Source organism: Pongo pygmaeus, chromosome 3 (genome assembly GCF_028885625.2).
Source record: "Pongo pygmaeus isolate AG05252 chromosome 3, NHGRI_mPonPyg2-v2.0_pri, whole genome shotgun sequence".
NCBI lineage: Eukaryota > Metazoa > Chordata > Mammalia > Primates > Hominidae > Pongo > Pongo pygmaeus.
In genome coordinates, this window is record NC_072376.2 from 125,076,939 (window position 1) to 125,103,304 (window position 26,366).

The 26,366-nt window shown below is 38.1% G+C and overlaps 2 protein-coding genes across 3 annotated transcripts in view; one reads left to right on the plus strand and one right to left on the minus strand.

Moving 5' to 3' along the window:
- AP1AR (adaptor related protein complex 1 associated regulatory protein) overlaps nt 1–7,385 on the plus strand; it is a 40,222-nt gene extending 32,837 nt beyond the window's left edge. The window contains exons 6-10 of one of the 2 annotated variants that reach the window (XM_054485706.2): nt 320–418; nt 2,338–2,396; nt 3,063–3,136; nt 3,914–4,042; nt 5,473–7,385. In XM_054485706.2, coding sequence (XP_054341681.1) covers nt 320–418; nt 2,338–2,396; nt 3,063–3,136; nt 3,914–4,042; nt 5,473–5,738 — 627 coding nt within the window. In that variant the 3' untranslated portion in view covers nt 5,739–7,385. The remainder of the gene's footprint in view (nt 1–319; nt 419–2,337; nt 2,397–3,062; nt 3,137–3,913; nt 4,043–5,472) is intronic. The other variant, XM_054485707.2, reaches the window with a different exon arrangement.
- Nucleotides 7,386–14,276: 6,891 nt separating this feature from the next.
- TIFA (TRAF interacting protein with forkhead associated domain) lies at nt 14,277–23,372 on the minus strand. Its single transcript, XM_054486459.2, has 3 exons — nt 22,988–23,372; nt 21,505–21,565; nt 14,277–15,788 (listed from the first exon to the last, which is right to left on the minus strand). The coding sequence occupies exon 3, from the start codon at nt 15,768–15,770 to the stop codon at nt 15,213–15,215; it is 558 nt and encodes a 185-aa protein (XP_054342434.1). The 5' UTR covers nt 15,771–15,788; nt 21,505–21,565; nt 22,988–23,372; the 3' UTR covers nt 14,277–15,212.
- Nucleotides 23,373–26,366: the final 2,994 nt, after the last annotated feature.

Consider the following 26,366-nt stretch of genomic DNA (forward strand, 5'->3'; position numbering starts at 1 on the left):
GTGATAGGTGTTGGAATGATTGTTTAAAATGAAGATCACTGCATATTCTAAAGAAACACTTCTATATTTATACAGAGTACATGCTACTGCTTCATAACTCAATTTCTAAGGAATTCTGTAATGTGTTTTATATCCTTTGGGTTATTTTGTAAAAGAAGAAATTTAAACAATTGCAAACATTTCAATTCTGTTATGCTTTGTAGAGATCAATTATTTTTTAATAATTTACTTTTTGTTTTATAAATAGAAGCATTTTATTTTTAGAGCAGTTAGACAGGTTCTGATTTTTGTTAATCCTTATCGTTTTGTTCATGTACAGTTAGCCTTACAAGAAGAGAAGTTAAGACTAGAAGAAGAAGCTTTATACGCTGCACAGCGTGAAGCAGCCAGGGCAGCAAAGCAGCGAAAGCTCTTGGAGGTGAGGGGAAAAGACCCCAGCATATATTAGGGTTGCTTTTCTCCTTATTTTCTCTGACAAATCTTAGTTGGGACTCTTTTTTTCCTATTCTCAAGGACTTCTTGTTTAACAACGAATGTGTTTACCCATATATTCTTAAGAATTTTCAAGGCAAATTAGTTAGTCTTTAACAGCTAGAAATAACATCAGATTCCATGCTTGATACTCAATACTATTTAGCTTTAGATTAGCAAATGCTGATTCCTGTTTATCCTAAAGATAAATTTTAGTGCTATAAAATTCAGTATTCTTTTGGAAAAAATAAATGTACTCTTAGAGGGAAAGCGTTGCAAAACTAGCCTTTAAATATAATTGGCAAAGCATTTTGTTTTGTGAGGGTTTTTTTTTTTTTTTAAAGTTTCTTAAATTGCAAGAATTTCTTTTTTTCCTGGAACTGGATAAACTGTGCTATTTTCCCCATAAAATTATTATTTGCTTCTCATCTTTATTCTTGTGTCCTTGGGAGATTGGGAGTTTGGGTCTTGAGAAATCTTTGGAATATTGTCAGAGAAGGCAGCAGATTTACCGTATCTTACCATGCTGCATTACCATAATGCCTAGCAGCTATAAGTAACAGACATTTATGGAACCCTGTCAGGAGCAGCAATGTTTTACCTTATTTAATCCTCACAACAATCTTATGAGATAGTGTTTTTAATCCCTGTTTTACAAATGAGAAAACAGAGAGTAGGATATTTTGTAACTTGCTTGAGATCCTACAGTTAATAAGGGCCTGAGCCAAAGTTCAAGCACAACAGTGCTTAGCTGGTATCCTTAATATCTTCCTCCATATTTTTCCTGTTTGGATTCACCTCTGTAGTGTTAATTGAAGTAGTATAAAGATCATGTCACATTGTAAAACTTAGAGAAACTGAAATATCATGTCTATCATATTGTTACATGATTTCTATATGAACTGTGTCCTTCTCCCCACCTCCTTCTCTTCATTTTTTTCCCTCTCTCTGTCTCTGCTGTTTTAGCAGATTATGTGAAGGAATATATTTTCTTTTTAAGTCAGTTCTAAATAATGAACAAGTTTTTAACTTTTACCTTCTACTAAGAAAAGTATTTTTCTGGTTATCATATAGACACTTTTTACTGTAATAGATTATCTACTGCTTCCCTTTTAAAGACAAAGCATTCCATATGCAGCATCCGTATGGGTGATTTCCAGGATTCTCTGAGTTTTTCCTACCCTGGTTTAAATATTTGATGTAGGAACACATTACAGTCTATATAGCACATACTGACACACAGGCATACACAGACACCCATCAAGTCATTTGATTTTCATGGGAACCCTGAGTTTGCTAGAGCAGTAATATAGCTATCTGTGATTTATAGATGAAGGAACAGTAGGTAAAGGCCATGCCAGGGATATATAGCTAATAGCTATCAGAGCCACAGTTCCAACAGTTCTTCTAAATCTTAGTCAATTGCTTTTATTATTTCTGAGTCAACTCAGCCAGATCTTATAAATCTGTTGTTTTATTGCTACTTATTTCACCCAGAATAGAACTTCATGTATTGTTTTAACTATTCCTTTCCTGCTCCTCATTTTTCCAGTTGGTTGGAAGTTCTTGGGTATACTAAGAATGTTAAGGATATCAATACATATCTGTTAAAAAAGTTATTTTTTAATAACACTATGAATATTCTGACCACTTCTGGATTATACATAGATAAATTCAGAGAAATTCTTCCCGTAAATAAGGGGATATAGAATTGAATAGTGATGGATTTAAGGAAAAATATATCAACAAAATAACTTTTTTTTTTTTAGAAACTAGAAAAAAAAACTTTTTGGTATTGCATGAGTGGTTTTAAAATATATAATTTTACAACAGAGTGATTTTTTTTATTACATTATGTTTCCAAAGCAAGAAAGGCAGAGAATTGTGCAGCAATATCATCCTTCCAGCAATGGAGAATATCAAAGGTAAATAGTGAAACATATGCCTCCTTCCTTTTGTGGTAGAACATTTTATTGCCGTGTAGAGCATCGTTCACTTCAAGATGTGTATATACGTTTTCATGTTTATGTGTTCCCTAAAAATTATTCCTTCTAAAAGACATTGTCTTGGAAGAATACTGAGAGCATTTAAGTTGAAACATGATTATTATTCATTTAAACTGACTTTATTGCATTTTTAAGAGTGGTCTCATTTCCCATATAGATGTGATACAATAGCTGAATGCCTTTGGGTGAGTTATTTATACCCTAGGTGTTTGTGTTTTCCTTAGTCCCTCTCTTTCTTATAATAAAGTTTATGTGTGGTCATTTTTTGGAAGAGATATTTCAGTGTCACATTTCCACAAGTATCACTACTCGTTCAAAGAATTTTGTTCATGCTTCATTATTGTAAAGTTGGACTTATGGCTAAGCTTTGGAGATTGGGCTTCAGGATTAACCAAAATCTTATTTTCAGTTTCATGTTAGTATTAAGAAAATTAAGAACTATTTTCATTAGGTTATTCTAATTGTACAGCAGTTATGAATTTTTATGACATAGGTCTTCAAGCCAAAATACCATCATTAGCTTAAATATTTGTCATATTGCATCTACCATGAATATATTAAAAAATTATTTCACTTTTATTACAGTTCAGGACCAGAAGATGACTTCGAATCTTGTTTGAGAAATATGAAGTCACAGTATGAAGTTTTTCGAAGTAGTAGTAAGTTTTTTAAAGTATTTTCTGTACTTTTTATGCCACAGTAAACAGATAAGTAGAGATTCTGGCTCTGTTTCTGTAGAAGAACTTTCTGTTCTTAAATTTGTAATTCCCAGATAGATCAGTTTCCTAGGTAGTCATTAATTATACAACCTCATCTTTTCTTTTTAAAAAGAAGTTGGAGCAAAGAAAAATCTCAGACTATTTCTGTAGATCCATATAGGGAGTCAAACACTCCTTTTTCCATTTCTACTCTGATCCTAACCCTTCCCTTTCCAAAAAAAAGAAAAGAAAGGTGGGAAGAAGTAATAGAAAAGTGTACTTATTTTTTACTTATTACAAATTGACTTATAAGATTAAAATATTTCCTCAGGTTTCAAAAGCAAAAACTCGTATGCTTCCCAATAGTGGAAGCATAGTATGGTAGTGGTTCCTTTTGAAAATATAGGTTGCTTTTTTTTTATCTTTCTTGTTCATTATTTTTTGTGCCGCTTTGTAATTGACTGTTAAAAATATTATCTAGAGTTAATCATATTTGAAAAGTTTTTAGTCATTTATATTTGCATGTTTGCTATGCTTAGATGGCAAAAAAAAAAAGAAAAGTTTCTTTGTACTGTTCCTAACAGAAACTTACCAATAAAATGATTTCCAGAATTATTTCTTATGAAGCTAAAAGTAATAATAATAATATTTAGAGAGAGATAATTGTTACAAAATAAAATGGCTGTTGCGGTAGAAGAGTAGATGAGAGTATTCAATTGTATTTCGTGTATATTCTAGGACTCTCATCAGATGCTACAGTTTTGACACCAAATACAGAAAGCAGTTGTGATTTAATGACCAAAACTAAATCAACTAGTGGAAATGACGACAGCACATCCTTAGATCTAGAGTGGGAAGATGAAGAAGGTATTTTATAATTCACAATTTTACCTGGAAAATTTAACGTAATCTGTGTTGATTTATGTAAGTCTACCTTGGTCTTTATTTAAATGGAAATAAATTCAAGGCCTTGAAAAATCATATAAACACTTTTTAGACCGTTATTGTATTGGTGATTATCTCTGTTGATAAAAATTTTTAGAAAATTGCTTAATTTTTAATGTTTCTTTAGATTTAGAAAATAAATGTTAATTTCTTTAAGGTTTTTGTAATCCAAGCCCATGACATTACTCAGTATGAAGGATTACCACCCCCTTGTGGACAGTCCAAAGCCAGAAGTTAAATATAACTTCTCTTAGAAATAAATCCACAGAAACAAATCCACCAGATACAGATCTACAAAATTATATTAGTATCTAGCTCATATTTTTTGCTTATCTATAGAAATAACTTGTTTTATTGGGTTGAGTCTTTGTGATTTTTCAGGAATGACAGACAACGGTAATACAGATCTAAATGTTCTTTTATGGTGGGATTTGATCTTTAAGGTCAAAAAAGAAAATCATTAAATGTGTCTAGGAATATTACAATCTCTTTGCGAATCCTAGATTTTAATTCTGTTACCAGTGTTGATTCTGTACTTACAGATTCAAATTTCTTTTCTGTCCTGTCTCCCTTCCTTCTGCCAGTAAAATGACATTATTTTTTCCTTTCAAGATTATTGACACTTTCACTTTACCAATTTCATTTTGTTCAGAATTAGATCTAGAACAGTTTCCCATAGAAATAGCTCTACTCTGTTGTGGTAGAGTCAGAAGAGCATAATACCACAGACTTTGGAGCCAGACTGAATGGATTAAAATTCTTGCTTCACCACTTTTTAGCTGTGTGACCTTACCCAAATCACTTAGCCTTTCTGTCCCAGTTACCTCAACTATAGAATGAGAATAATGATAGTACTGTACTCCATAGAGTTGTTGGGGATTAAATCAGTTAATATCTGTGACATATATATCACATTAACTGGAACCTAGTAAATGCTGGAAAAGTACATGTTATCATTAGAGTGATTGTCATTCTCTCGGAAATGAAATTATGTGGGTAGGAAAAGACTTTGGCAGACATACTAACTTGGTCATATAAGACCAATAGCAGTTGAAATCCTCCATCCATTCTGTTTTATTTATGACTCTTCAGGAATTTCATCTTATCAGATAATCAATGATGCATCAAAACTGCCCTTTGGTGACTGTTAATATTTATTTTTATCTGAGGCATACTTCAGGGTTAGAACCCAACAATTTCCCTTAAGAAGGCCTCCATGGGACTGGGTCTTTAAGTTAATTCACACATCAAGTCTGATAGTTAAATAAAAACTTTATTGCTAAACTTGAGAGTTTTTAAATATAGCTTTATTATCTGTTCTGAGATTTCTAAAAACTCTGTTCAAATCATAGGAATGAACAGAATGCTTCCAATGAGAGAACGTTCCAAAACAGAGGAAGACATCCTACGGGCAGCACTTAAGTATAGCAACAAGAAGACTGGAAGTAATCCTACATCAGCCTCTGATGATTCCAATGGGCTGGAGTGGGAAAATGATTTTGTTAGTGCCGAAATGGATGATAATGGAAATTCCGAGTATTCTGGATTTGTAAATCCTGTATTAGAACTGTCTGATTCTGGCATAAGGCATTCTGACACAGATCAACAGACTCGATAGGGTAAAATTGTGTGACCTTGTTTATCAGTTATGACCAAATGTTAAAAACCAACTAGAATGTATAAGTCATTGTGCTTAGCCTTTTTGTAAGGGAGACGTGTAAGACACCATGTTGTAAATGCTTATTTTATTAGAAAGGAGTAGGGATGATAGGATCTGAATTGATACAGAATTAAGTGCAATTTCATCATCTGCCTTCTGCTTTTCAAGACCAATTTAATGGTCCTGTCATGTTACCGATTAAATTTACTTTAAGCCTTTTCTTTATAGCATTTCTGTTTACTATGGTAGATTTCCACTTTCAATTTTTTAAATTAATTTTACTTTGAATGATTTATGAAGCCTATTTCATTGTCTAACTATGAAAATATTAAGACTTTTTTTGTTAATTCTCAGCAGATGTGAAGGAAGCATGAGGAGGGATCGTCAGATTCATATTTAGAATAGTGTTCCCTTTTTCAGCATTATTTATTTCTATGACTTCTTTGGATTTTATTATCTAATAGTAAGTACAGTTGATTTGAGTAGATGACTCCAAGAAATGCTGAAGTATCGGCATTACATGTGTTTATTTACATGTCCTAGCATGATAATGTTGATTCAATCTGAACAAAAGATAATATAAAAATAACCCTTCAGAGTTTGGACATTTCAAGTTGGTAATAATAAAAAATAATATTTAAGAAGATATATATATATATATATATTTAGTTTTTTCCACTTCATTTTACATGCCACTATATTGACTTTAATTGATATACAGTATTAAGTTTTTAGGTGCCATTATTTTTAAAAAATTCTATATTTCCAATGAATGATGTTAGATTTTACACAGAACATATTCTCTGCATGATTTAAGAAAAGAAAATCTAAAAAGGTAATACGGGTATTTCAAATAAAATCCTTTCTGGTATGAAAGGCTCCATTGATTTTATTAAGCTTTCCTTTACCTTGTAGTACAAGGTGCTTTAATGGGATAGAACTAAGCATATCAATATCTATAACTGCATTTTGTGATAGACAATTAACTGTTCTTTTCTCTAAAATGTATATGTCAATTTAAAAGGCCAGGGATAGAAAACACTCCATAATTGCTTTCCTTGATTTTGCTGAGGATTTGGTATGATTTTAGTAAGCAAACTGTTTTTTGGTTTTTTCCTTAATGTTTTTAAATTTTTTTCCTCTTGCAACAATGACAGTGCATGTTCTTATAAATATAGGAAGGTCCAGATATAAATAGTAACCTAAAGTTCTTGCTGTGCTTAAAAAAAAAATCATGTGGCCCTTTCAATATTTGAACTGCTGAGCAATGACATCTGTAGTTTTATCTCCTTTTTTATGTCATAGAAATTAATATAATACTTTAAATATGTAAATATAATACATTAGGTAATGCTATTATTTATATCTGTCTTAACATAATTTAAGTTGTAGCTGTGTCTTGGAAATATTTTTAAGGTAATCTATATTCACATTGCCTGTGTTAATGCTTTTTAAAGTTTGTATACATCAGATGTATATTTTTGGTTTGGCATAAGCTACGATTGTAATTTTTCTTGGCTTTTTGTTCATAAAGAATTTTTTGAAGGAATGGTAACAAATGGTAATTTACAAATGGTTGTGAATAAACACATTTTTACACTTAAAGGTAATAAGTTATTTGACTATTATTGGTTTTACTCCATAAACATGCAGGTATTCTGATTCCTGTCTTGTAATTGTTTTATTAAATCTGATGTGAAGACAAAAGTAAATTAAGAAAGCAAGATGGAACTAGAAAATGTATTTTAACTGTTAAAAAAAGTTAACGTTTTGTTTTGTGTTTATAAAAAGTACTAGAAATAACTTATTCAGCAAATATTGGAATAGTATTTAATATTATTGGAACTATGTCTGGTGGGTATTAGGGACATAGAAGTACAAAGACATATAAGGTCTCTGCTCTTTGCTTACCATTCTGGTGAGAGAAATAGACAATAATAAGTAAACATATATGTAAGAAAATCACAGGTCACAGAAAATATACAAGATTATAGGAGAGAGAGTAACTGGGGGCCAATTGACTACTTCTCATAGGTCAGGAGGATCCTCTCTGAGGAGATAGCTTGGCTAAAACTTAATTGTTTTAAGTTTTAATTGTTAACTTGTTAATTGTTAACTTGGCTAAAACCTAATTGTTAAGCAGGAAACAGTCAAGTAAAAAAGCCTGGTGGGAAGCATGTTATAAGCAAAGGGAACAGCAAGTACAAAGTACCTCAGGTGGAAAATAGTTTGTTATGTTCTGTGAATAAAAAGACCACTGGGAATGAAGCATCATGAGTGAGGGGGAAGAGTGGTATGAGATGATACTGGAGTGGTAGTTAAGGGCCAGATGAAGCAAGACCTTGTAAGCCAAGAATGAGTTTTATTTGATGTGTAATAGAAAGCCACTGACATTTTTTGTAAGCAAGGATGTACAGTCATCATATACACATTTTCAAAAGATTGCTTTAGTTGCTGTGTAGAGAATGGATTGTAAGAAGGCAAGAGTGGATATATAGCACTCCCAATGGAATATAGTGTGCCTTGGGTTTACAATGGCTGTGAAAAGGCAGAGCAGATTTATTTTAGAGGTAGAATCATCAGGATTTTCTGACGGGTTGGATATAAGACTAAAGGAAGGGGTAGAATCAGATACTACTGTAGGGGTAACACATCTGGCACGGTGCCGTGGCTACCTTGCTCACTCCACATAGTCCACATAGGCAAAACTCAACCACAGTCTGACACAGGTCTTGGTAGAAAACATCGTGATCCTTTCTGGATCCTCCATGGCAAGATAGGCCATTGTAAAGGAGCTCTCAAAGGGCCATTTATCTTGCAAAATACCTCTCTGTCTTGCAAAAGGCTGCCATGAGGCAATTTCTCATCCAACTGGTTTCCAGTGACCTCACTCTCATTCAGGTACAGATATCAACTATAAAAATGTTTAGCTGTAGTTTAGAGTTGGCTCCTCAACAGAGCTATTTCTGTTTGTCATCTGTCATCTTGTCCCCTTGGTTCAGTGTCATCCAGGGACATCCTTAAGGACCAGGGATACAGGTAGCTGACTCCATCCTGATACGGCTTTTGCTGTCTGTGTAAATAATAAACTGCTCAATCTATTTGGACTCATTGTCTCCCTACTGGCCAAATCTGTAGACGCCTGACAGCCAGCCTAGCAGCTGCAAGTGCCCTTAACTATAACTTCTTGGTTCTGATTTGACTTCAATGTAATGGGAAGAACAGGTTTCAGAAAGTGGGGAAAATGAAAGAGTTCTATTCGAAAAGTTAACTTTGAGGTGTTTATAAGATATTTGGATGAAGATGTCAAGTAGGTGATGGGATAGATGTCTGCAGCCCAAGAAAGAGGTCTAGGTTCAAGTTTGGGAGTCATTAGTAGGAAAATGGTATTTTAAGTCATTAAACCAGCTGAGTTCACCCCAGGGGAGCACATACGCAGAGAAGCCCAACTAACTGTTGACATTTAGAAGTTGGGGGTAGTGAAACAGTCAAAAGAAACAGATACAGGAGGAATACAGGAACCAGAGAATAGTGTCACAGGAGCCAGGAAATAAGAGGGCTCAACAATAGCAAATGCTTTGAAAAGAGGTCTGCTGCTTTAGTTGCATTTGGAGACAGTTATACAAATGAAGGGATGGAAACTGGGGAGTTGGGGATGAAGAATAAAGAACGGCTAATGCAGACAATTTGAAAAGAGAGCAGAGAAATGGGGTAGCTGGAAGGGGATGTGGAGTTATAGAAGGGTTTTTATTTAAGATACTAGTTTTAGAGTAGATACATAGGCAGATGTGAACAGGGCAGGACAGGGCCACAAAGAATGTCAGGGCTGGTGACAGGGAAGGGAAAATCTAACAGGAGACATCTTGAGCTCATGGGCAACAACTTCCCAATAAGAATTTAAGATGGCAGAGTTTGGCCTTCCTCTGGGGACATGTCCAGGCATGCACAGTAAGGGGCAAAATGACAGAGTTTGACGAATATATGACCTTCCCATGGGGCTTGGCGGGGAGCGCTAGCCCAGTAAGGGAAAATTGCCCTAAGAGAACATGTGCATAACTTCAACCACCAAAAGGCCCTCCCAGATACTGGCAAACCAGATACTGCACATATAGGGAGGGGAAGAGACGGGGAAAAAAATAGGAAATAATAAATCTCTAAGAGCCCTAAGACAAAGGTCAGGCTGGGTACTCAATCTTTTGACGTCCCCCTTGGTTCCATCCAAGTGTACTTTTTTTTGCTTCAATAAACTCTTGTTTCTGCCTTAAATATACTTCTGTCTCTTGGCTGAATTCTTTCTCCCAAGAAGACAAAGATCAAGGACTATGGAGCCTGCCCATACTCACCACTGGTAACACTAGAACTTTTGAAATGATATATTTTGGAATTATGCCTGCTTTTTTTTTTCAATAGATAAATATATTTTTCTAGCAGAGGCCAGAGGTTTCTTTTAACTATGTAAATATGTCCTAATCATAATTTCTTGAGAATACAGACATCTAAAAAAGATTTTATGTTAAATATGTAGTGTCTTCCCATCTTCATTTATTTGGTATTTCTGGTTAATTACCTGACAGTAAAGGAGTTCACAAAAGAAATCTGAGATTCCACATTGAAATCCTAAATGTAAAACAACAACAACAATAACAATAAAAATGGAGAGAAACAGAATCCCTGCATCTGATTCTTGAATCCTTAGGAAATATTAAAGGTGAAAATGAAATTAAATTTGGAAAATGATATTAAAAATTGTATAAGTATTATTACTTCAAATTTAAAGATTTATTTCCTCCTACCCAGATATAGTAATGTCCTCTGTAGTTTGGAAATCTTATATGAGACCATTAAAAATGAGGACCTAACTCTGCCCCGTGCTACTCAGAGGAACACATACTGTGTGTAAATGCTGTGGTAAGGAGACTACATACTTTATCTCAGTTGATATTCACAGAGACACTGTGAAGGAGGCACTATTTAATCCTTGTTTTTCAAAAAAGGAACCTGAGTTATGTCAAATTACGGGAATGGTAGACAAACCCAAGCAGTATGACTCAGAGCCCACACTCAACACTGTACAATTCTTTCCGGTAGAAATTAGGTCAGTATTGTTTTGAGAGTTTTGGGGGCTTCAGGGGATTTTTTTGCTTAGCTATTAAAAAGAACGTGTCTAACCTAGGCGGGTGCAGTGGCTTATGCCTGTAATCCCAGCACTTTGGGAGGCCAAGACAGGCGGATCACCTGAGGTCAGGAGTTCAAGACCAGCCTGACCAACACGGAGAAATCCCATCTCTACTAAAAATACAAAATTAGCCAGGCGTGGTGGAGCATGCCTGTAATCCCAGCTACTCGGGAGGCTGAGGCAGGAGAATTGCTTGAACCCGGGAGGCGGAGGTTGCAGTGAGCCGAGATCGTGCCATTGCACTCTAGCCTGGGCAACAAGAGCGAAACGCTGACTCAAAAAAAAAAAAAAAAAAAAAAAAAAATGTGTCTAACCTAACTTTGGAGGATTAAAAAACTTTCAAGATGCCGAAAGTGATATTATTATAAAAAGGCACTGTGAACTAAGGGGAAATTTCATTGTCACACCTTATTGTGACTGTCCAATCTCAGAAGTTTTCTGTTTTAAAATGTCACTGTTGAGTTAGCTCAGTTGATTGTTCATAGTTACAGATTGAACTTCTTGTTCTACTCTTTTCCCCCCTTCTGACTACTGCACTTGAGTAGTCTTAAAAAAAAAAAAAAAAAAGTCACTGTCTTGATTTGGGTCTTCAAGCAGTTATTTTACTGATGCCACTAAGCAGGGCCAAACTGGTTCATCTCTAGTCCCTTGGTAGCCTTCCATCAGCAATAAAATTATGAAACCAGCAACAGAGCTGAAACTAATGCCGTCCCAGTTTCTTCACCAGTGCTCCCAGCCCTAAGTTCATTGCTTAAGAGGTAAAGGACAAATAAGTATTTTCATGTAGGTTGAATAGGTTGGATCTGAGGACAACTCATACCAACTAGAAACCTATTAAATTCCACCCACTTTTCGTAGGGCTCATCTTGGTCACCACCTGAAATGGAGACTCTGATAGTTTCAATCATGGTCCATTTAGTAAAATAATAACAATACCTGTTATCTCAATAATATAAGGAATTAATTAAACAAGTGTTAGAGGATTGGAAACATAAAAAGAGCCAGGAGGTAACATAAAACCATCCACCACATATACACACAAAGTTAACAGTAGTTCTCTTCTGGTGGTAAGATTATGGCTAATTTTTCTACAAGGCATATATATTTATTTACACATACATATATTTTTTAATGTAAAGCTTAACATATACCTGATCCCACCTCCATTAAAACAAATACCACCACTTATGTTAGAGTCTAACAGTAATACTTACTTTTAAGTCAGTTACTGCATTAGATAGTAGGAACAGAATTCTCCAGAAAATGGTTATATAACCATATGGTGTATGAGATTTAACCTTTGGAGTTGCAGGTTCAGGAAGAGACTGCCAAGGATTCTAACACTGGCACCATTAATACACCTCTCTACCTAAAGAGCACCAGAAAAATCACTTTCCAGGGACAAAGAAGTCCTTAAAGTGTATATGGAAGGTTTCACATCTTAGCTTCAGTACCTTGTATCAAACACCAGTATTTTTGTTTGCCCCACCCCCACCCCTCTGTGACCATTTTTTTGAGAAAATGCTGTATCTATCCACATGATCACTGACCAGAGCAGCCATTATATAATGTGACTGCATTACCTGAGACAAGTTGATTGGTGAAGGGGTGGGCACCTGACCCAAGCTGACCCGTCCCTGGAACTAAGATCAAGAGATCCGGTCTCTTTGGGGGATCAAGAACATGTAAAACTTGGGAGCTACAGGTGGCCATGGAGCCAATACGCATTGAGGGTCAGAGCCAGAGCGTTCGAATCCCACCTGAGGTCTGCTGCATTCCTTCCTCGGTTCTATGAAATATGGCAGCTTTCCTCTAACAACCCCGCTTTGGGGTTGGGTAGCTCAGGCAGAGATGCTAACTTTGTAATCAAAACAATTCTAATACTAACCAATTGCTCTTTCATTATTAAAGCCTTCATTATTATTTACTACTGGAATTGGGCTATGGAAAGTGCTTCTATTCTTTGGAGAACAATGACAAATAAACTTTCAGCAACCCACTCTCTCCTTTGCCAATCTTTTAAGAAAAAAAAAAGAAAAAAAATTTAATATTTCTCAAGTTGAACAAAACCCTTTCCAAGATTTACATTAGGAGAAATCATTATTCTGTACAGGATTTTTCTGGCCCTAAATATTACTTAACACATTGTTTGGATTCAATAACAATAATACATGAAACCCTTAATATTAAATTTATAACTTAGAAACACATTCATCAGCCTCAAAGACAAGAAACAGAGGTGAAAGTCTTCCAAAATAGTCAAAATGTGACAGTATACACACATTAAAGTATATACACTTCACTCATAGAATGCCTTTACCATGAGACTACACACTGTAAGCAATTCAAGCTGGGTGATCTGGCTGTAAATCCACATCAGACCAGAAGCTAAAATCCTAGAAAGAATCAATAGTAGATAACCTTATATTAAAGGGAGTATATTAGTTTTCTATCTGCTGCTATAACAAATTACTGCGATTTAGTGGCTTACAACCAACACAAATTTATCATCATAAAGTTTTGTAGGTTAACAAGTCAAACATATTCTCACTGGGCCAAAATCAAGGTGTCCACAAGACTTTGTTCCTTTCTGGATATTTCTTTGTCTTTTCTGGCTTCCAGATGTCCAATGCACACTTGACAGCTTCAAGAGACTGTCCACATTCCTTGGCTCATGACCTCCTTCCTCCAGCAACAGCAGATCAAGTCTGTCTCATACCTCATCATGCTGACATCCTGATCTGCCTCTCTTCCACTTTTAAGGATCCAGTGATCAATTGGGCACACCCAGATAATCCAGCATAATCTATTTTAATTCCATCTGCAGCCTTCATTCCCCCTTGCCACGTAACAACACAGTTACAAGTTCTGAAGACTAGCACATGGACATCTGGACTTCTTTGGATGGGCCATTACTCTGGGCATCACAGGGAATAAACAGGAAAACCAGACACAGGAACTCAAACAGTCATTCAGGCCACTTTGTACAGGGACAAATATTTCACTGTACTGGAATAGTCCCAGGGCTGGGGAGTCGGGTTTAGGGTGCTGGACATCACATACTACTGCTCGGGAATAGACAGATGGTCTGAATCAAGATGAGGTTTAAAGCCTCTTTGGGTAAGAGGCTGAAGGGTTCACAAAAGCATTTTTAAAAGGCTGTTACAAAAATATGGACCTCTTACTACAGGAAATTTCATTTACCTGGAAAATTGTACAGCGAGCCTCACTACCTGGCAATGCTACAATTTAACTTAACTGAATGGTTACCTCATCTACTTAACATTCATAGCTACCTTAGTTAAGATAAGTCGAATAAGTATCTTAAATAAAAAAAATTTTTATTTAAGAACTGAAAAAGACTTTTTTGAAGTTAACATTTTAGAAATATTTAAGCGTTTATTATAAACATTCACATACATTTATCTATGTAAAGCGGCCCAAGAACAGTTCTTTCCCTTATTTAGAAAAAAATTCAAAGAAAATGGCTAATTAAATTTTGATTTTATTATGTACATGGATACTATTAAAAAGGTGAATTCGTGAAATTTTAAAATTGTGTATAACACATAAAAGTCAAACTTCTAATTTGGTAAAATAATCCTAAACTTAACACAGTGGTTCTTTAAAATGTTTAAATATTTGTCTTAGATGCTGAATATAGACAAAGAGAACTGTCATCTTAGGAGTAAACACACTATAACTCTGTAAAAAGAAATCATAGAAAAGTAAGGTAGTCTTTCTAAAATAAGTCCTCCCATACTAAAACCACAGTGATGCACAGACACTAGCCTAGAACCTATTCCAGTACTGCAAGTACTGACAGGCTGCAAACACCAGTAACAACCTGCCTGGAGCCTTGACCTTGAAAACAAATGGCTGTTGTGAAATGATGTGACCAAACCAAGAGATGATTCCTTACAAAAACAAAGCAAAACACAAGATGAAAATCAAGCAGAAAAAGAAAATAATATAACCTTATTTTGAGAACACGGCTTCGTCTCAAAGGATACTTTTTGTATATTAATCCTCACAGATAAGCACTTAAATAATTTTGTGTAGATCCAGGAATACAACAGGTGACTAAGTTAATGACTAGCAGAATTTACAGACTTCAAAATGATAATACTGAATTCCAAATTTCACAGCGTAACAGATGACTATAATATACTACCCTAATCAACTCTTATTTAGTGTCTATACAGCATCTACAGAGCTCTTCATCCTTCATATTTCTCTTCGTAGACGTTCTGTGTTCATGACTCATTTTCATCCATTTCTGTCGGAGAACTGCTTTGGGAGAAGCAGAGCGAATAAGTGCCATACTCGGGTATGGGCCTGTGTGGTGGCCAGTTGTTTTCTTGCAAGAGTGATCTTGGAGATAAAATAAATTGAGTCTCAAAAAATTCCAATGACTCGCCATCTTCCTTCTCCATCAGAAACTGATACTCTCCGAATCTGACCATGCACCTGTATGGCAGGTCCATTTTATTTAGGTAGCCCAGCTCTCTGCTGTCCACGATCAGATTGGTTTTTTTACTCATATTTTTTATTTCAAAGGAGAGAACTGAGCTGTTGAATTTTTTAAACAGCTGCAGAGAAAACTGAACTCGGGAAACCTGTTTGTCCTGAAAAGTATAATGACAGATGTTGGAATTTCGGCCAAATTTCACCACTTCGCTGGAAGGGAGTTTCTCTCTGTTAAAAAACCTTATTGACTGAAATATTCCATACTGCAACTGGCCAGGATGGTAAACCGTCATCTGGAGACAAGTTACTGTCTCTTCTGTGTCAGCATCTTCAAAACTGGTCATGATGTGCACAAGGCCCACCTGCAATAATTAAATTACCATGTTAGTTTCTGCTTATGCTTGAGGCGTTGAGAACTTTGATTCTAACATTTTGATGAACATCACCTGATAGGCAATTTATTTGGACTTTAAGAAAACAGTACATAGACAATACTTTCAGTGAACTAGTAGATATGTGAAATCTTATACCAAGCCCTATAAAATTGCTACACTAGCTTCTCCTATCTTTTTCATTTCTAGTTTGACTATAACACCATACATAAAAAGCAGACAATAACAAAGAATGATTTTTGATAATAAAATGATTTGAGGGAAGCATAAAGAAACCTCAGTTCCTCTTTCACCTAAATAGAGTGACTCGAGCCCAGAGAAAATATGACAGGTGTACTTTAAAAAGAAAATTAGGAAATAAAAAATCTCTTTGGTTTGAATACCTTCAGAGGATATATACATAAAGAAAACATACAGTTTATTAACTGGATTATAATTAAATATATTATGAATTGTGAAACCTGGTTAAAGAAACTTAATAGTTATAAACAAACAATTGCAACATTTTTCCTTTATATCCTCACTTTGATTTCTAACAGGTAAATGATTAAAAATAGTAAATGCTTTAAATGGTTATTTTATTCTATAATTTCAAATTTTAGACATTACTTTTAAGAATGTAAGTCTCCATGAGTTGGTTCTAATTATCACAGCCTGCAATGGTATCAGAATTATTTATTTTTGTCAGTGGTACCCAATGACTGGATGGACAAACTGTCATTAACTACAAATAGCACAGTCTAACTGTTGTTAACCACATCCCTTGAGAGTCGATGGCCCGAGGTGCCCTCCACCTACACTTCACTTCATATATCTTTGGTAATTAGTACAGTACTTAAACACAGTATAACCGGACAGGAGAAATAGCTACTAAAATTTTTGTGAAGTTACTTCAACAGATAATTGCCATTTTAAAACTAATTTAATTTTTTAAAAGTACATGTACATGATTTTAAAATTCAAACACTAACAAAGGATTTAAAAAACAAGTATTTCTCCCCCACCTGAACTCTTTTTCTCTCACAGAATACAACCACTGTAAAAGCTACTTTTATCCTTACAGAAATTTTCTTTACATAACCAGCATAACTATGTGTGTACACTCTCACACACACAAACACACATATAAGCACATTTCTCCACAGAGAAAAAAAATTTCTTACACAAATAGAAACATGCTATATTTAGTTCCGAACCTTTCTTTGTTCTTCTTTTTTTTTTTTTTTTTTTTTTTTTGAGACAGGTCTCTGTCGCCCAGGCTGGAGTGCAATGGCGCAATCTCAGCTTACTGCAAACTCCACCTCCTGGGTTCAAGCAATTCTCCTGCCTCAACCTCCTGAGTAGTCGGGATTACAGAAACGCACCACCACACCCGGCTAATTTTTGTATTTTTAGTAGAGACGGAGTTTCGCCATGTTAGCCAAGCCGCCCTCAAAACTCCTGACCTCAGGTGATTCACCCGCCTCGCCCTCCCAAAAGTGCTGGGATTACAGGCGTGAGCCACTATGCCTGACCAATTTTTCAATTAATAATACATATGGGTGATAATTTTCCCATATCTACACTTACAAATATACCTCATTCTTTAACAGCTGCACAGAATTCTGTAACTGTAGCACGGCAAGAAGTTACACCAGTACCCAGAGAGATGCTGAGTGCCGCCTGCATTCCTTGGATGACTCTCCCTTGCTGCGGCTACCGGACACTGTCTGCTTATACTGATTTGGGGTTTGGAGATAATCAGTCTTAAGTGAGATTGATTTGTAGTTTTATTGTTTTTTGTTTGCCATCTATATTAGATGTTGGCATCAAAATTACGCTGGTTTGAAATATAAAAAACAAAAACCAGAATATTTTCCTTCCCTTTCTATCTTGCTGGCATTTCCTTCCCCCCCCCCCCCCCCCGCCTTTGGAGACAGCATCTTGCTGTCACTGGAGTACAGTGTGCAGTGGCGTGATCTTGGCTCACTGCAACCTCTGCCTCCCAGGTTCAAGCAATTCTCCTGCCTCAGCCTCCCGAGTAGGTGGGACTACAAGCGTGCGCCACCACTCCCAGCTAATTTTTCATATTTTAGTAGAGATGGGGTTTCACCATGATGCCCAGGCTGCTCTCGAACTCCTGAGCTTAGGCAATCCACCCACCTCGGTCTCTCAAAGTGCTAGGATTACAGGCATGAGCCACCGTTCCCAGCCCTGCTATTTACTTTTAAAATATAATCTTTCCTTCTGTTTTACAAAGTTTTGCTGCTGGGAATCAAACTCTCAATTTATTCAATTATCCAACAAATGACATAGCTAAGCAATATTTCTTTTCTATTGATTTGAAAATGCATCTTCAATTTTATTTTCATAATATATTTTTGAACATTATTGCATCATATTGCTCCACCCAAGCAGGCCACAGATATCCAGCTATAAGCAGAAAAACAGAAAAATCCTCAAAATCCTGTGCCAGGGGTGGTAAAACTTACTATAAAACCAAAGTCAGCAAGAATTAACACACAATGGGTAGAACTGGTTAATCCATCTTACACTGTGATTTGAAGACACTGTAATTATGATAATAAAGTCTCATTATTCAGGAAGCAGACAGCATAAAAGAATAATTATAAGTCATGGGATGATGCATTAGCAGTCAACAAGAAAAGCATTTGCTATTAACAAGAGCCTGAAAAGAAGCATCAGAAATCTGTAAGTGATCTCCAGCTTTATTTATGATATGCTACGATCAATCTAGTTCATTCTTGGACTTCAGGCGATAAGAATTCCAAAAGGAGAACTGGATTAAAAACCATGGTGTATTCTGGATCTAAATAGTCCTTTGGTAACATCCAAATTTTGTTTTTGTATGCTTTATATAAGCTATTACTTTATAATTCAGTCTTCTGAGCAAATCAACCACAAGAAAAGCTTACCCCATATAGGTTCTTATACTCAGTCCCCAGGACAGATATATTATCCACTGTCAGAAAAAGATGGCATTCTGGTTTATGCATCAGTGGCTATGAGTGTCTTGGTGCAGATCAATTATCTGGGTTTGATGAATCTCTGGGTTCACAATTGCGACTCCATCCAACAAACACTGAGGCAGACTGCATTAGTGTCAAATATTTGCTACCCCATCCTTGCAGGCCTGTCCCTACCAGTTCTGCCCCTTTAAAATGATGATCCACTTCATTAACAACCACATCAATGAAACATGAATGGCAGTGATGCAGAAAATTACTTCCAAGCAGAAACTTAACAGCCGCTGTGTAGTTCCACCTTCCCTCCTTCTTTTGTCAGAACATCAGCAGTTCCCACAAGGAGGAGCTAAGTCTGGGTCCCAGAGGGAAGAGCCAAAGACAGACACATAAAGGACAGGTAATATTAGCAAAAAAATCAACCCTTATTCCAATAAGCCACTGAGATTTTTTAGGTCATTTGTTACTGCACTATATCAGAGACTGAGCTGATGGATGCATTCACCTATCTTATGAAGGTACAAAACCACAGCAAACTCTGAGAGTGATATGGTTTGACTGTGTCCCCACCCCAATCTCATCTTGAATTATTGCTCTCACGATTCCCACATGTTGTGAAATGGATCTGATGGGAGGTAATTGAATCGTGGGGATAGGTCTTTCCCATGCTGTTCTTGTGATAGTGAATAAGTCTCATGAGATCTGATGGTTTTATAAGGGGGAGTTTCCCTGCACAAGCTCTCTCTTTGCCTGCTGCCATCCATGTAAGACGTGACTTGCTCCTCCTTGCCTTCTGCCATGATTGTGAGGCTTCCCCAGCCATGTGGAACTGTGAGTCCATTAAATCTCTTTCCTGTATAAATTACCCAGTCTCAGGTATGTCTTTATTAGCAGTGTGAGAACAAACTAATACAGACAGGAATAAAGGCTATTACTTATTTCATGCCTTTCATGTGCCAGGCAGACTGCTAAGTCCCTGACACACTGTAACCAAGTACCTCCATTTTTCTAAGTCATAGTTTAATTTTTTAAATTATTCTCTTTTCCCCTTCCCCCTGTGCCCCGCTTCCTACTTAGACCTTCAGAAATGTAAATGTAACCTTTCACCTCTCCTGACCAGAAATTCCCTACAGGGCAAGTATATCTAACTATGTGCTCCAAGACAACCTTAACTTTGATCTCTCCTGGAGAGTTGACAGTCAATTTGCAGACCAAAGCATGTCCCCACAGAACTCTCACCTCCAGGGGGTGGCCTCTGAACTCACACCTACTAGGAGGGCATGGTGAGAGTATGCCCACTTGGCCACTTATATAACTTATATTTCTGCCCAGGAAGGTGCCAACTCAACTGTCTGGTAGATAAAGCACCAGGGAAGCCGGGGACCCCCTGCTCTGGCTCACTTCCCACCCTACTTTATAAAAGAGGCCCACTTCCTGCTCCAAAAGTGAAGCAGCACATTCTGGCTGTGGATAAAGGCAGGACGTTTTGTGCCCCCTTCTCCAAGCTAGCTTAGGAATTCACTTTTTTTTTTTTGTACCAGACCTCACTCTTGTTAATTGGACTCTGCATGCAGCGGGCAACTAACCTGCTTTTTGGTGACAACAGGTCATCTAATCTTCAAAATAACCCTGTGAATCACTGCTTCACTGATGAGGGAGCTGAATCTCAGACGGTTTAAAAACCAGCCCAGATCATAAATCCAATGTCAAAGACAGGACTCAAAACTCTAATGCATCCTCTCTTAACCATTACAAACACTGCCTCCCTGGTTACCAGTTACTTCACAAACTTTAGCAGTTAACCTGTAGAGAAGGGGGACATAAAGGTGTGTGGGCTACAACCAGCAAGGCACCAAACAAGAATCTAATACTGGGGAGGGAAATATGCCATTAGTACTACCTCATAGGAGGAACAGGCTCTGAAGCATCAGGTTACTGTGAATATCAGTTATCCGTAAGCTTGGGTGTATAAATGTTAGCATGGACCTAGTACTCATCAGTAATTGTGGCAGGTTGTTTGGATACCATGTTGATCTCTGACCTCAAGGAACTTAGAAATGAATCTATTTGTTTATCCTCAAAGCCACAGGGTCCCTCTACAAAGTGGCCTGAACACTCTGACATTTCAGAGTGGTCAGCAGAAAAACAGGAAAGACAGAAGCTGACAATTAAAATAATATACTTAAAATTGTTAGATTTTAAAAAATCACTGGTGAACATTTGCTCAAAACAGCATTTTGAAATCTGTTAGTCATAAGTTATCAAAGAAACAGGGCAACAATGATTTTATATAGTGATAACAATGGTTACCTCTGGAGACAGAAACTGGGGGCCCGGGATAGGAAGGAGACTTACTCTCCACTGCACACACACTCTATACCTTTGGAATTTTATACCACATGCACTTCAATATCTATTCAAACACTTAACAAATATTTTCTTTACAAAATTACCAACCTCTGATTTTTATGGAATTGACAGTGGTTGGAGATTAGCAAAGTATTATTAAAGGGGTAAACTGTGATATCTGACATGGAAAAGTTGTAAAACACTGACTAATATCTGACAAACAATAATATCTGTGTTAACAAAGGAAATAAAATAAACATAGAAATAAAAATAAGCACTGCAGTTGGGAACTCTGTCTCTGAAAGCTGAATACAGAAGGCATAGATGCTGCATTCCAGCTCTTCTGTGCTGGACATCAGGATGTATACACTTACCTGGGAGGCTTAGAGTTGGGAAGAGAAGAGTTAGATCGAGGGCAAGGCTTCTGACTTCTCTCTGGGGAAAGAAGAATGGATACGTGTAGAGGTGTTATGTGCAAAAACAGCACCTCCACCTCTGCTACCCTCCCTGCAACACAACACACACACACACATACACACACACTCACTAAGGTCCTGCAAAGCCCGTGAAGAGACATACTACCTCTCCTTGCCAAAGGGTGTTCGGCCTTAAAATGTCATAAACAAAAAGATATACAGAAATATTTTCGCTAAAAGGACCCAGATGTCTAAGCAGTTTAACAGAAAGCTTGGCACCCCTGGGTGGTCATGCATGCCAACAAGATTTCTCATGCTTTAAGAAGTCTATTTTTTAAAACAGGATTGACTATACTAATGGGGTCTGCTCTGGATGGTGAAAATGTTCACTTTCATTTCCCCCCAACCCTCTCGCCTCCCCAGTTCCCCCTGAATATATTCTCAAGAAAGAGTATGTCTTTGCGTGGTTGCAAGTAGGAAGTTTCAAGGCTTTTCTCCCTAATGAATACCGAACACTGAGCACACAGGAGGGGAACAGAAAGTTGGAAGCAGAGCAAAGGACCAAGTTATCCTCCTGCCTAACCCTGCTCAACAGGATCACCCTGAAGTGTGGCTCTGAAGACATTTGTGAACTCTGGCACAGCTGTTTGGCAGAATTAATACTAAAGCCACAGGTCTTGCAAAAACAAAGAATCAAAAAAAAAAAACAAAAGTGAAAACCAAACAGCAGGAGGAAACCCTTAGGAAAGCTCGGTGTCTTTCAGACATGAGATTTTCTTTCTCCCACTCTACTTGATTGGCCTGACCCGGGGTACAGTCCCACTTCCTGGTGGCTGCGGACATCCGCAGTGAGGCTCTGTGTGGATTTTGGCTTCAGAGGATTTGGGAAATTTCACTTTTCAATCTGAAATCTGGGGAAAGTCCCAGAAAACAACGGATTACTATATTTCTCTCATGAACCAGACTGAAGCAAGGAGTCAGGTCTAGGACCAAGGACCTCGGCACTCCAGCGAGCCCAGGGCCCCTCAGAAAGTTCTCGCTTGGCCACCGAGAGCGTGGGGCCGTGGCAGTTGGCAAGGGGGAAGGGGGAGTCACGCACAACTGCTCTGGAGCCACACTGCATAAACGGCATTCGTTTTTGTTTTCTAATTAGAAAAACGTTGCAAAGAATACCAAAGTACAGAGAAAACACACCCCCATCTCCAGTGTTTCCTCATTTATGTAAATATTCTCATATTTTGTAAAACAGGGAGGTGCTGTCTATAATTTTTGCAGGCTTTCCTTAGCATGTGGTGAGCGTGTGCCAGGTGAGCATGAGCGGCGGGGGATGACTTCCGATCCGACACCCCCAAAATCTCCTGGACAAAGCTGCTGTCTTTGCGGGATAAACAGAAAAGGGCCAGTTCCCACCTCACCCCCAGCCCGCCGCCCCGCCAAGTACCTGGGGCTGGGAGTCCGTGAACTCTCCTGAGCTGTTCGGCTCTCCCGGCTCAGAGCGAGGGGAATCGAAGAGACTGGGCGCAGGCTGGGGGTGGGCGCCCGGCCGCTGCTCCTCCGCGCGGGCAGGTGTGAGCCCCGGGGTGCGGGGAACCGAGCCAGGGACCAGGGACTGCGCGCCGCCGATCCTCCCGCGCTCCCGCGCGCGCAGCCTCCCTTCCCAGGGGCTGGCAGAGCACGTCCTCTCGCGCCCCGGGCCTTTGTAAAGCGCTAAGCGGGGACGCGGAGGTTTTCAGGCTCCGCCCGCCCCACTCGCGCTCCCTCCCCTTCCTTCCTCGCGAGGTGACCCGGCTGCTGGCGCCTTTCTCACGAGGCACCCAGCCCCCTGGCGAGCTAGAGAAAGGAAGGGAACTGGATCACTTCAGCATTAAGGGGGACTTTTCCCCAAAATGAGTATTGCCCCAGGGCGGGGGCAGGCGGGGAGTTGAACTAATCTTTCGGTGTCTCCAAGAATACCAAGCAAGCCAGTGTGTGGCAGGCACGAGCTCCTGTAATCATCGCAGTCCTCCTTACACATGAGTAAACTGAGGCTCAGAGAATGGTGGAGTGTGGCGAGCAGAGTGGAATTTTTTTTTCTTTTTTTCTTTTCTTTTTTTTTTTTTTTGAGACGAGTCGCACGTGTCGCCCATGCTGGAGTGCAGTGGCGCGATCTCGTCTCACTGCAACCTCTGCCTCCCGCAGAGGCGGGATTTGAACTTGCTCCAGGTTGCCCTCGCCTTACACCTAGCAGAGCAGTCCAGTCGCTTTCTCTCCTGCCGCTTCCATCGCAATGGACATCCAGAGTCCACAAGTAAAAGCTGGTACATGATGAAATGGGAAACACCTCTCAGGAGTCCTTTATAGCTTAGAATAAGGTAATGCTACTTTTCTGCCTGAGTGAAAAGGTTTGGAATGACCTAAGTGTGAAGAACCTAAGGAGAGTAGGTGTCAAGAGAGGATAGACCCGGGAGCCGTGGCTCACACCTGTAAATACAGCACTTTGGGAGGCCGAGGTGGGCGGATCACAAGGTCAGGAGTTCGAGACCAGCCTGGCCAACATGACGAAACTCCATCTCTACTAAAAATACAAAAATTAGTTGGGCTTGGTGGGTGCCTGTAATCCCAACTACTCGGGAGGCTGAGGCAGGAGAATCGCTTGAATCCGGGAGGCGGAGGTTGCAGTGAGCCCGGGATGGGCTCCAGTCTGGGCAACAGAGTGAGACTCTGTTTAAAGAAAAAGAGAGAGAGAGGATAGACACTGTGGAGACCAGCGATCCCTGTTGGGAACCGGTGTCATGGAAGACTTTTTCCACAGATTGGGGTGGGGGCCGCGGGAGATTGTTTCAGGATGATTCAAGCCCATTTCATTTATTGTGCACTTTATTTCTATTATTATTGCATTGTAATATATAATGAGATAGTTATACAACTCACCATAATGTCGAATCAGTGGAAGTCCTGAGCTTGTTTTCATGCAACTAGATGGACAAATTTGGGGGTGATGGGAGACAGTGACAGATCATCAGGCATTAGACTCTCATAAGAAGCCGGCAGCCTAGATCCCTCCCATGTGCAGGGTTCCTGCTCCTATAAGAATCTAATGCCCCAGTCATCTGACAGGAAACAGAGCTCAGGCAGTAACACAGGTGATGGTTAGCAGCTGTAAATACAGATGAAGCTTCACTTGCTGGCCCTGAGCTCACCTCCTGCTTTGCCACTGGGTTCCTAACAGTCCATGGACCACTGCCAGTCCATGGCCCAGAGGTTGGGGACCCTTGCCATAGAAGGAGAAAGAAGACTGAGGATAGATAGAGGAAGGAGGACAAAACTTGGCTTGGCTGAGATCATAGTGGCCTACTTCTTCGCATGGGAAACCAAATTCTGATGATGGAAATGAGTGGAAGCCCCTTGTCTGTGTTCTGTCCTTGAGTTCAGGAGAGTTGCTTGTTTGTGGATGAGTTTCACTGGCAATAAAATGACATTGATGTCCACCTGATAAAGAGGTTCTATGGGTGCGGTTAAGATTTGAACTGTGTCAGAGCTAGGTATAATCAAGTACAGTGACTGTGGGGAAAGAAGGGTACATTTACAAGTGAGGCAGATTCCCATAAGGGCTGCAATTTTGTTAATCATCAACATTTATTATTTCTTCTCTAGAAGTGACAGTCAGGGTACCTTCTCTCAGCTGATGAACATGAGAGCGGGTGGAAGATAAGACATGCTATCTGATTATGTCAGTGAACTCATACAATAGAACAGTATTATCAGAACTGGAGTTTCCAATCTCTAATTTGAAAACTGACAAAAGGCCCAGAAAATTTCTAAAAGCTTGAATAAGGCCAGAGCCCCCCAAAAAAGTGACTATTTATTTCTGTACTTTCAATTTATTCAGTTTTCTGAAAATCACCAGGGGACATTTGCAAAAGAAGCAATTTTAAGTCACTCATATCTAAATCAGGCAAAGTAATTTGTAATATGGGCTTTATTATTGTTTCAGTTTGTATAAAACCATTAAAAATGATTATTTTTAATGAAGAGATTATTTTACAGTTTTACTACAGATTTTACTTGTTTTATTTTTATTCAAGATTGAAGTTTAAACAAATAGAGTAATGATACCTTTTCTAGAAAAACATGAACATCATTCTTTGATAATGAAAATGTCTTTACTGTTAAAGAAACACAGTAGGAATTTTAATTATGCAATGAAAGGTACTAGACATTTCAGGAAGGGGTTTATACAAATATCCTCATCTCAGGCTATTATTTCTCTTAAAACAAGCAAATTACTAAAGTCTGAAAGTACTTTGGTCAAAGTTACATCAGACTGAGGAAATGTAAGGCTTCCACTGTGTGCCACTGTTACAAATATGCTAATGAGAACAGAGCAGCTGGAAATCACCTTTGAGGCCCTCTTATTGCGGTTTTTCTTTTTGAAAAGAAAAACCAAAAAACAAAAATATTTTTGTTTCAATGTGATTGTGTCATTTTGATAAATTCATTATCTGATCCTGACATAGCCTTAAAGTGTGAAACTTTCTCTTGCACATAGAACTGCTCATGGGCTGCCAACATCTTTTAAATTAGACAGATGCAGTTAAACTCTCCTGTGAATTCAACAGGATTTTAAACTTGGTTAACCTCACTTGCTACAACCAAATGCCCTGAGTGGTGCTGGGGTTATAGCAAGTAATATAAATGCTTTCAGGAAAAAATTACAAGAAACCCTTCAGGGAAATGACTGTCCTAAAAGTTGGGCTAGGATTGTATTCAAAATAGACGAAAACAGTAGGCATGTGTTATTGATACAGAAAGGAGGGATTTACTGTTTTAATTACCAATGA

Coding starts and splice junctions, on each gene's coding strand:
- TIFA (XM_054486459.2), bottom strand. CDS start 15,770: ATGACCAGTTTTGAAGATGCTGACACAGAAGAGACAGTAACTTGTCTC.